Source organism: Buceros rhinoceros, unplaced genomic scaffold (assembly GCF_000710305.1).
Source record: "Buceros rhinoceros silvestris isolate BGI_N320 unplaced genomic scaffold, ASM71030v1 scaffold6971, whole genome shotgun sequence".
NCBI classification, from domain to species: Eukaryota; Metazoa; Chordata; class Aves; order Bucerotiformes; family Bucerotidae; genus Buceros; species Buceros rhinoceros.
The window spans coordinates 9,768-22,083 of NW_010392426.1; the positions used below are offsets into that span (position 1 = coordinate 9,768).

Consider the following 12,316-nt stretch of genomic DNA (forward strand, 5'->3'; position numbering starts at 1 on the left):
ACAAGGCCCTGCAATGCAATAGGCTTGGGGAAGAGTGGCTGGAAAGCTGCCCAGCAGAAGAGGAGTTGGGGGTGCTGGTCGACAGCCAACTGAGCAAGAGCCAGTAGCATGCCCAGGTGGCCAAGGCAGCCAACAGAACCCTGCCTTGTATCAGAAACCCAACCGGAGTAGGGAAGGGATTATCCCCATGTACTTGGCACTGGTGAGGCTGCACCTCGAATACTGTGTCCAGTTTGGTCCCTCACTACAAGAAGGACATTGAAGTGCTGGAGCATATCCAAAGAAGAACAATGAAGCAGGTGAAGGGTCTAGAGCACATGTCTTATGAGGAATGGCTGAGGAAACTGGGGTTGTTTAGTATAAAGGCTGAGAAGAAACCTTGCTGTTCTCTATAACTACCTGACAACAAGTTGTAGTGAGGAGGGGTTGGTCTCTTCTCCCAAGTAACAAGCCATAGGACAAGAGGAAATGGCCTCAAGTTGCACCAGGGAAGATTTAGGTTGGATATTAGTAAAAATTCCTTCACCAAAATGTTTTTCAAACACTGGAAGAAGCTCCCCAAGGGAGCAGTGGAGTCACCATTCCGGAGATATTTAAAAGATGTAGGCTTAGGGACATAGTTTAGTGGTGAACTTGGCAGTGTTAGGTTAACAGGTTTGGCAGTGTTAGGGTAGCAGGTTGTCTTGATCTTAAAGGGTCTTTTCCAACCTAAATGATTCTGCAAGTCTATAAAATGAGCCCAGGGTTCATAATTCATTAATAAATGTCATATTTTACTAAGAAAAAAAAGCAGCCAGTGAACAGCAGCAATGTTCAAAATAAAAAACCTTTTTGAGGGGAGAAAGGAAGCAGTTAGCAAGAAAGAATTAACTTAATTCCATCAACAGAAGTTACTTAAAAGACTTAACTCTTCCTACTCAGTTATGGAAATTATACCTGAGTCACGTGATGCAGATAGTGAGGACTAAGAAAAAAGCAGAAATAAAGCTGCACAGAAATGTAAAGAGGAATCTTTAAAAAAAAAAAAATACAATCAATTTAGAAACTAGAACTGATTCTGTATTTCTACTGAGATAGGATAGTTTCATAAGAAATTAAGAGCATTTTTCAAATCAAATACATCCATACCTCCTTAATCGCTTAGGATGCTTCCAAAACAAAACATAACTATATAGAGAGAATACGCAAATATGGATTGAGAGTGGTTGGAGTATAGTGACATCTGCCATCACAAAAAAAGTTTCAATAAGCCAAAATAAAGATTAAAATGCCTTTTGTTTATGGATTTCTTATTTTTTCTACAATTATACAAGGACAAGACAAGCAACAGCAACTAAAAAAAAATCACTACCCTATAGTTAAGAAACAACAACAAAAAAGTACTTTCAAAGAAGATTCTCTCTATTTTAGGCAGGAAAACCCTAAAGAGTACCTATGAATACATGTTGTACGTATACACGCATATGAACGCAAAGTTGACAATATTTCAGAAGAAAGCGCAAGCAAGTTTGGTAATGAGTTGTCATTATAGATTTACTTCAGGAGATCTGAATATTGATCTCAATTGCATAGTAATGAACACTGTATTAAGACAGCTGCCTTGAGCCATCCCAAGTATCAAAATCATGGCCCCATACAAACTGCTGCTTCTCATGATATCTAGTGATCAGCAAAATTTTCTTAAGATTACTTTCATTTACCTCCGCTTGTCACAATGGAAAGAAGGTTTCCATCATCATATATGTTCACAGAGTAATTCAACATCTCAGATGTTCCAAAAGATCCATATTCCTGAGCCTCTTTGTAGGTTCTTAGCACTGTACAGCTAGTTAAGTCACCACTTTCACTCGTGTCTATGCAAGCTCTGGTGACAAAACCAAACAAAAAGAAGAAAAGGCAATTTTTCAGCTGCTGTAAACATTTGGTTACCCACCCTCCAGCAAAGAGAAACACAAATACTTCCGTAAGTCTTGTTCTGTGTTCATGGTATCTTACTATTTTACACCAATATTCTTAAACCTGGTTGTTTACACCTAGATTCAGAGACTACAAAGATCTCTAAAGTGATTTTCAAATGCCACTAAATTCAAATGAATCTGTCTTTGAAAAGCAAGCATATGGGAATTCAGGGAATTTCTTCAAGAGAAACATTTTACTAACACTAGCTGTTCACTGGTGGTCCACAAACACTTGCAGTCTTGCTTACTGGTTTGTATGATGCATATTATCAGTCAAGAAAGTGCCACATTACATCCTGAAGTTTGTCCAAAGACTTCTGTTTTGGTTTTGTTCTCCACCCACCTGCCTCCCTCCCACCATGACCAACCAATACTCAAAGCAATATTACTTGGCCTTAGAGGAAAATACCACAAGCTTATACTTGATATCTTGCTGTCTTCAATTAGACTTCATTCTACCCTATCTTCATGTGGGATCAGAACTCTGTCATGGAACTCAGGTGATACAGTACGATTATTTTAAAGCAAATAACATTTAAGACTTCAGGAAGAGGATAGATTTAAAGTTAAGTCTTCTATGCAAGCTGTTGCTCTATGTGTAGAACAAGACATTTTAGAGAAGTTTACGTATTTACCTCCAGGTCTCACCGTCGTTCCATACTAGACAATCATATACTGGGCCAGGATCAGCATATTTTTTCTCAAAAGAATTTAACAGTTCCACCTGATTTTGAAGTTCTTCCTTTATTAGCTTATTTACCTAATAAGGCAAAAAAAATAAAGATGGTGTTTTTCTGACATTATTACAAGATAGGTAATCCTATATTCCTTTTTGATGATATACATTTGTTCTGTTGCTTTATCAAGACTGTAAGACTACCCTAGGAGTCACAAGCATCTACAATTTCAATGGTCTTCAACAGTGCACTATTTATTTTTGGCCTATTATGTTCAAATATTTCCAGTTTCTGTAATTGTAACATTTAAAGCCCTTTTTTTTTCTTTTAGAGATTGATAAATGACACAGAAGTGATCTGAGGCATTTCTGGCAACTTCACTGAAATACTACGCAGATTACAAAAGAAAGGATAGTTTTAGAAGACACCAACTTTGAACACAGCAATTATGACAGCCTCAAAAATGGACATACTAAATTAAAAATAAAACTTACAAAAAATGCTATGAAGTATTTCATATATGACAAGTTTCAAAAGTTTAAAACACTAAGCAAATCAACCAACCATCCATACGCAGACCTTTCAAATTAATCAGAAGATACACTGGTAAGTTATCTGCCAAAATAACCACAAGGATCTTTCCTTCACTCATCTAATAATGTATTTAGATGAGTTTAACCCTCTCAACCAATAGCAAGTTGTGCAAACTACGATTTTACAAATGTATTTAGACTTATACAAACCTGGGAGGGAGAGCTATGAGCAGCATCGAATTCTTCTTGTTTCCTACAGGCCTCTGCTAGAGCCAGTCTGTGAACAGGATCCCAGAGCTTTTCCTTGCGTTCTTTCTGTAAATAAAGCAAAACTATGTTCCTCAATATATTGACAATACTTATGCCAAAGTATGAAGACTACAAAAATAATTTGAAAATTCTCATTTGAAACACAATGGCTAAAAAAGTCCAATACTATAAGCATCATTTTTTACACAGAAAAAAGGAAAAGGTGTCAGTAATTTCTAGATTTTTTGTATCAATGGACCACTACAAGAAGGACCACCGGGCCACCTCCTGCTGCTCTGAAAAAAAATCACAGAAGAAATGGAACATTTCAAAACTAAATGCAAATCAGTGAGATAAAAGCTCTCAAGCACTGGCTAGCAGACTACATGTGTTAGCAAACTATGTACCGTAGTGTCCTAGAAAAACTTAATCAGAACAGTGAAAAGTGACTAGAAACAAAATGTGATTCCTTACCTGAATCCTCTCCTTAAGAGCTTTAGGATAAATATCATACCCATTTTTTATGCCGATGTGATATCTGCCTGAAGGATTTACCCAGTTCGCTGGAATCTACAAAAAGTACATTCAGGAACAGGTTAACTAACGGCATTGAAAAAAAAAACCCAATACTGTGTAAGAGAGCTTAGGAGAAGAGACTTGCAAATATTGACTGTTTAATTTCCTGTCTCCATGACAGTAACTATTGCACTAAGTTTCAACAACATGACACTGCAATTTCAATCCATTTCCAAAGTGAATCAGTATCAATCCATATGACACTGCTGCTGAACATCTTTAAGTATCAGTAAGCATCTCTAAGTATCTACTTTTAAAACATACAGCCCCAGCAGTGGCTTTATCGGGTAGATGCTTGGGGAAGTCATAGCACTGTAAATAAGAAGCAGCAGCCTAGCAAACTCAGTATTACTTTTGGGTAAGATCTAGTTAAAAGGAAGTTCTGCAGAAACCAAACCAGGTGCTATATTTGTCGTTAAACAAGAAAGGAAGAATGAGGTGCCCAGTGGTGCCTCTGTACCACTCAATACTCACCTTTAAAGTTCTTCCAGAAAGACCAGTAATTTCCCCATCTTTAGGTTCTGCAATGGTACACGTAGTTACATCACCACTGCCTGTTGTGTCAATTATATCAATTATCTTAGGTTTCCCATCAGTTGTAATCTGAAAAATTGAAAACGTAGTTGATTACCCTTTAGCATATAAAGAAAGCTTTCATTTTTGTTCATAAAAATATCAAAAAGCTTTCTTAAGTACCTAACCTTTACCTGAAGGACATAAAACCAACTTGAAATTAGTTAAATTTCAATGAACTAATAGCCACATGTCCATCTTTCTGGTTTGTTCACACAAATTCACTAACTCACCTCTAAAAAAGATTTAGAATAGAATTAAGTAAAAACACTGTATCAATAAAGCACAGGAGCCTCAATTTAAAACCAAGCCTAAATTTGCAAAACCATCTGCGAAAACTACCTTTGTGTTCAAATGATTTGCTGCACTGCTTCCTTCCCACCATTCTGAACAAATTTTTACAGTAATGCACGCACAACTTTAACACAATGAAAGGTGCTGAAATACACGCACTCACAAGATTGAGCCTCTTAAATGAAGTTAAACCTAAAAGGAACACAAGTTACCATAATCTCATTTTTCCTGTTTCAAGATTCTGCTTCATGTTTTAATCAAATCTGAAGTTTTAGGTGCTGTGGTTAAACACAGCACAAGGAGAATTTAAGGAATATAAGGGAGTTGACTAGCTAAGAAGAGTTTACAAGCATTAAATTTAAAGCCTCCTCAAATGAAATGAAAACTAGCCCTAATGGACTTTACAGTAGCTGCAGGCAACTAAACAAAGAAACCACTAACCTAAAGTTCCTTTCACCTAGAGGAACCTTCTACACAATTACCAAGAGTATGATTAGGATTTTTTTTACATTAAGCAAAAATATTCAATGTTATCTTCTTACAATAATGTGCTTCACCTGGTAGATACTGCAAGAGTTTATTCAGCAAATAAACTATACTCCAAATACATTAGAATTTGCTTGAAGAGCAATATAGACGTAGAGAGACAGAGCACCCCTGCTATAAGGATAGGCTGAGAGAGCTGCCATTGTTCAACCTGCAGAAGGCTCTGGGGAGACCTTATTGCAGCCTTCCAATACGTACAGGGAGCGCAAGAAATATGGGGACAAACTTTTCAACAGGGTCTGTTGTGGTAGAATCATAGAATGGTTTGGATTGGAAGGGACCTTTAGAGATCATCTAGTCCAACCCTCCTGCAGTAAGGAGGGACATCTTCAACTAGATCAGGTTGCTCAGAGCTCCAGCCAACCTGACCATGAATGTTTCCAGGCATCTACCACCTCCCTGGGCGACCTGTGCCAGTGTTTCACGTCCCTCATTGTAAAAAATTTCTTCCTTACATCTACTCTAAATCTCCCCTCTTTTAGTCCAAAATCATTATGCCTTGTCCTGTCACAACAGGCCTTGCCAAAATGTCTGTCCCCATCTTACTTACAACCCCCCTTTAAGAACCAAAAGGGGGGCTTATAAGAAAGGTTTACGTGGAATCTTTTCTCCAGGCTGAGCAACTCCACAACTCTCAGCCTGTCCTCACAGCAGAGGTGCTCCAGACCTCCGACCATTTTTGCAGCCCTCCTCAACAGGTTCACGATGATATGCTGAGGACTCCAGAGTTGGATGCAGTACTCTAGGTGAAGTCTCACCAGAGCAGAAGGGCAGAATCACCTCCCTCAACCTGCTGGCCACACTTCTTTTAATGCGGCCCAGGATAGATTTGGCTTTCCGGCCTGTGAGCACACATTGCCAGCTCCTGTGCAGCCTTTCATTCACCAGTGCCCCATAGTCCTTCTTGAGGAGAAGCAACTGAGGAGGAAGGGAACACACCTGGCCAGGGTAGATTTGGCTTTCCGGCCTGTGAGCACACATTGCCAGCTCCTGTGCAGCCTTTCATTCACCAGTGTCCCCAAGTCCTTCTCCACAGGGCTGCTCTCAATCCCTTCATCCCTCAGCCTGTCCTGATACCAAGGATTGACCTGACCTAGGTGCAAGACCTTGCACTTGGCCTCAAGAGTTTCACATAGAACCATTTCTCCAGCTTGTCTAGGTCCCTCTGGATGGCATCTTGTCCCTCTGATGTGTCAACTGTACCACTCAGCCTGGTGTAATGTGCAAACTTGCTGAGGATGCACTTGATCCCGCTGTTTATGTCATTGATGGAAGATATTAAACAGCATTGGACCCAGTAGGGACACCTGAGGGATACCACTTGTCACCAGTCTCCATCTGGACATCAAGACATTGACCTCTAACCTCTGGATGTGACCATCGAACCAATTCATTACCCACCATCAAATCCATATCTCTCCAACTGAGAGAGAAGGATGTTATGGGGGACTCTGTCAAAGGCTCTACAGAAGCCCGGATAGATGACATCCATGGGTCTTCCCCTGTCCACCAATGACACTTTGTCATAGAAGGCCACTAGGTTGGTCAGGCAGGACTTGCCCTTGACGAAGCCATGTTGGCTGGCTCAAATCACCTCCCTGTCATCCTCCATGTGCTTTAGCATTGCTTCTAGGAGGATCTGTTCCATGATCTTCCCAGGCACTGAGGTGAGGTTGACAGGTCGGTAGTTCCCAGTGTCTCCCTTTCTACCCTTTCCAAAAAATGGGTGCACAGTGTTCCCCTTTATCCAGTCACCAGGATAATGGTTTTAAACTAAAAGAAGGTAGATTCAGAGTAGATATAAGGAAGAAATTATTTACATTGAGGGTGATGAGGCACTGGAACAGGATGCCCAGGGAGGTGGTAGATACCTCATCTCTGGAAACATTCAAGGTCAGGTTGGACCATGCTCTGAGCAACCTGATCTAGTTGAAGATGTCCCTGGTCAATGTAGGCTGTTTGGTCTAGATGACCTTTAAAGGTCCCTTCCAACCTAAACCATTCTATGAAGTTGCCATATGCACCTATTTTTACAGTTCTACAATAAAGATTGATTTAAAAAAAGAAAAAAGAAATCAGTAACCTTCCCGACATCTCCTATACACTAACTATACTGAAAGGAAAAAAAAAAGCTTTTTGTTTCAAGAAGCAGCAACATTTACTGTTTTCTACCATTTAAATATTTGCCTTTATTCTCTATCAATAATTTTGATGCTAGACGTAACATATATGGCAGGTAGTTTTGCTCAAATCAAGCTCTGGAATCGTGAATTCGGTTGCTGAAAGTTAACAGCATGATCAGGCTGTTTCATAAAAGTCACTCTGCTGCTGCCAAAAGGACAACAAGGGTCAAACTTTTACCATGCTTCAGCAAACAAGGATAAATACTTCCAAGGTCTCAAATTCTCATGGTTTAAAAAAACAAAGCAAAAAAACCCACGCAACAAAACAAAACCACACAAATAAAAAAAAGCCCCCAAACCAAAAATCTCCCAACACCCAACCCAAACAAACAGCAAAATAACAAGCAACCTCACCCCCAATTAAAAACAGGTTCAAACAGCTGAAAAAAAAAACCAAACCACAAAATCCCAAACCCACAGCAACTATAAAAAAGACATTAATTTCATTTCCCAGAAGATAACAAATAGTGCTTTTGAAGAGGCTTGCTAAGGTGAGCTTCCATTACAGAAACCAACACTGTTACCTTGTTCATAGAAATTCATGTGCAGTTAAGAAAATTGTCAAAGCATGTTAACCTGGTAAAACACGCACTGAACAACAGCTACAGAGTAGTGAAAATCTACTTGGGAAAGGCAGCGTGTAGATACTTGAATCATCTAATTTTCTAGCATTTGCAATTAATGCCTTCAAATGCCAGTCTCAACTCACAGAAGAGTCAAGAGCTGCTCTAATAATAAAGCAACTGCAAGCCAAACGTAGATTATCAAAACAGGACGTTTTTCAATATGCTTCCTAAGTGAAATATTCAATGATCAAAGCTCAACAAAATAAGAATGAAAATGTAATCCAAGGCAACTTGTTTGAAGTAGACAAGTTACACTGCAACAGGTGGCCAGAACACAGATTTATGCTGTAGCAAGCCTGCGTAGTTTTAAAAGTTGCTTCCTAGCCAGGAAGACAACATGCAACTCCTACGCTACACATCTCTCTGCCTCCTAGCTGAACAGGTCCATACATGCATGTGAGTTTGTACAGTAAGAATCAAGAAATTGGAGTCTTTCAGTCAGGCACAAAATACTCAGAGTTTCAGGTGCAAAGGTCCAAAGTTCAGTTCCTAACAGCAGTGATCCAACCAGGTTCATGGTCATTTAGTGCAAGTAACTGATACGGCGGCTTCTGCAGACGTGAACTGCTGTTTGGCATACTGCCCATCAGTAACAATGCTACAGTGAAGCTCAGAGTTTGACTGAGTTTTCCTCTCCAAGGCTTGTAACTCTGATGGGAAAAAAATAATTAAAAAAAAAAAGCAAGTGAACCTGATCAATTCCCTTCCGTGAAAAGAAAAATCCTGAAGTAATGAGGTACATTTTAATACCTTTTGCATTAAATTTTTTTAAAAAGTACTTTTATACAATTAAAAATATTTAATAGTGTATTTACAACAAAATCCCCAATTCTACCTTTAATACCCTGGTCTGCCTACAACCATGTGAAAAAATAATAGTCTAGCAGTTTATAACTGAAAATGATTTTGTTGCTTAAACTTACAAGTCTGAAAGACATACTTTCATGTTAGCTCTGACTTTGTAAAACAAATAAATTATTCTTCAGCACATTAAAAATAATCTGTCTGCATAATCCTGACAGATGATGTGTATAACAGAAGTAGAGGAGCACCAGTATCTGTGACAATCCCAAATTAAAAGGCAAACCCAGATGCCTTTGAGCATATTTTTGCCAGACCATACAATGTTACTGATTCCAACTGACAGCTATTGCAATAACAAGAGATGAACAAGCTCTTCAGCACTTTGGTCACAGGACAGCTGATCATTATCACAAATAAAATAATTTTCAAGCAATTTTTAATTTTTTTTAAACTCGGTGCTGAAATGCCAGTCAAACCAAACCAGCTGCTGCTGCTATAAGGTCACCTCATAGAAGTACAAGCTACTTTTAGCAAATAATTATTCCAACAAGCACTTCACAAACTAAGCAAAATTGCAAGAAGCTGATGAACTGATTTATCTATCATGAAACATAACAAGAAGTGACAACAGGAGCAGGTAAAGGACAGGGTGGTGTTGAACAAAGCCTATACATACACCACCAACACACTCCATTGTACATACCTTATCTGTCCACCTAAAATTTCATCAGTTGCTGTACCTTAACAAGGAATTACAAAGCATGACTCAGCAGATAACAATAGGAAATAGATTCTACCAAATGGGCTGAGAGGAACAAAACAGCATGAAAGAAGCTGACAAACTGAACTTTAAAGCTGGCATCAACAAGTGGAGTGTAAAGCAATGGAAGACAGGTGAAAAGAATTCCCCAGACAGCACCGGCTACAAGATTCAGAAAGAAAAGGAAAGGAAGTACAAGTCAGATTAACACTTTGTGTGGCAAAGCAGGCCAACCAACAGAAAAGTGAAATCGATATAAGAAGATTTGTTAACCCCAGGACATATTTTCTCTAGAGCACCAAGCGTCCAGGGAAGAATATAGCCATAATAGTACTTCCCTACTATACTTTGTCCTCAAATCTTTTTCTCGCTCAGCATGTGATCATATGCCAGACATTTATGGTATCGGTGTTTACAAACCAAAGTATAACATCAACGAGCACCAGAACCCTACCCAGGAATGAGACACTAGGGAGCAGCAAAAAACGAACTGTTTTCTTTGGACCGAACACTCCACTATATTCAAAACAAGGTAGCTCATTTTGTCCTGTAATCATTACTGACATTAACTTGAAGTTGTAATACCTGTTAACCTTGCTGCATGTATGTCTTCTCTCCCTCTAAGCAACTGACTCAATTCTCACAGTTCTAACTCCATGCTGGGGCAAGAACTGACAATAAGACGGATACTAGTAAAACGGAGCAGCAAAGACAACAGGGGCATAAAAAAAAATTTACTCCAAGGTTAGAAACCACTTGTTGCAGTACAGCTATGCTGTCTTACTGTCTACGCTCAAGGCATCATCTTATTCCATGGAGGAAAAATGTCAAGTGTCCAGTATTCCACAGAGCGAGGACATCTTCTTGCTGAAAAAAGCTGTTCTACAGACTCTGCGCTGCCTGTGCCTCCCTTACAATTCCCTGCAGCCTGTGCAATGAGCCTTTACATTCTGTAGTTTAGCAAGTAGCCTAAGGCAGGTGTATTAAGTGGGCAGTGTGGAAAGAGCACACAGCTTCTTGGCCTTGTTCTCTAACGCTGCAAACTCACTCTCACCCTCTGCCAAATGAATTCTACACCCGCTCCCCCAAAGTTCTCTACAAATCTTTTACTTCACTACCTGAAATTTTATCCTCCACAAGAAAAAAAAGTAGAAGAAAATTAGTATGGTCAACTCGGAGATGATGAGGCTTCATAAGAATCCCTTATGAGCCTTGGGGTTACCTCTCTCAGAGCAAAGCTTCTCTCTACTGCCCATAAATTCATGCCTTTTTTTTTTTTGTTGACCACTCCTCATTTCTAACCTCTAGAGATTTAGGTTTCTTGATTTCCTATGTGGAACTTCAGAACTATGAATAACCCATTTGTATAATTTATATTCACATTTTCCTAACTGTGTTTTACTGCTTTCTGATCTGCTCATGGTATTATCTCGTTTGCTTTTTTGGCTACCCTTCTTTAAGCTTTGTAATTACTATTCCACTTACCAGCAACTTTTTGCCAAAAGCACCAGTTTCATTCCAGCTTACATCAATTGAAGTTACAGCTGTCCAGTCTCTCCTTCCACCCTACCTGTCCCCTTCAATCACCCTTTCACTTACCGAAACCCCATAAGGAGTCATTTCAGAACACTGAAATAACGAACTGCCAGGTTAGCTCCCTTAGGAGTAAAATCTGTGCCTTTGCCAAAGAAAGGGCAGAAACCAACACAGGCACTGCTTAAAACAAATATAGGATGCAGTCACCAAAGGAGTTGCATAGAACTCTCTGAATCATTACTCAAGGCGTCCTTTGCCACAGCTCTGAGAAAACCTGTTGACAAGAAACTGGAAGTGACAGAAAAGACCATACACAAACTTACATGATAAAGAAATGTTAAGAGACAAGAGTTAAAAGAAATAAGTGGTGAGAAATGCCAAAATTAAAACCACATACACATAAATGTATAAAACTGAGACTGAGATCATAACAGCAATCACTCTGAGATCTGAGCTACAAAGCTAGTAGATCCAAAAAAACCTGGCAGAAGCAAACTTGATATAGATTGTCACTGCAATACAACGCAGGAAAAATACACTGAGAAAGAGAGGTATGCAAATTTGCCAGAAACACACTTTTCATGTAAAAGACTTGAGAGGCTGTTTGTAGCCTCAAGCTACCTCCCGCTGAAGTAACGCTAAGGTTTAACAAAAATACAAAGTATTCTTTAATAACGAGTTCTACGTGAAAGAAGTCAGCCGAGAAGATTTAAGTACCATAAAACCTCTACGAACAGCTTAACAGAAGGATCCTTACACAAACTCCCGAACAGACTGTTGCGGAGCCCCAGTCTACAGGACTCCTCCGCCCTCCGGTACCAGAGCCCACGCTCACTCCCAATGCATGTTGAGCGGGAACTGTAAGCAAACTAAGTCCCCACACAACCCTTCAGCGGCGTCCCCTGCTCTCGCCGACGCCTCGGACCGCCCGGGGGCCATGGCCGCTCCCGGATGAACGCCCCGGCCCGGCACTCGTCCCCGGCCCCCCGGAAGCGCGGTCG

The 12,316-nt window shown here is 39.8% G+C and overlaps 1 protein-coding gene across 1 annotated transcript in view; it reads right to left on the reverse strand.

The window, feature by feature from the left end:
* Positions 1–4,596, reverse strand: part of LOC104500757 (tripeptidyl-peptidase 2) — a gene marked incomplete at both ends in the record, with an annotated part of 13,068 nt that extends 8,472 nt beyond the window's left edge. The window contains 5 exons of the mRNA XM_010144463.1: positions 1,701–1,864; positions 2,594–2,718; positions 3,379–3,483; positions 3,892–3,987; positions 4,468–4,596. Of these exons, the coding sequence (XP_010142765.1) occupies positions 1,701–1,864; positions 2,594–2,718; positions 3,379–3,483; positions 3,892–3,987; positions 4,468–4,596 (619 nt within the window). The remainder of the gene's footprint in view (positions 1–1,700; positions 1,865–2,593; positions 2,719–3,378; positions 3,484–3,891; positions 3,988–4,467) is intronic.
* Between the last annotated feature and the right edge of the window lie 7,720 nt (positions 4,597–12,316).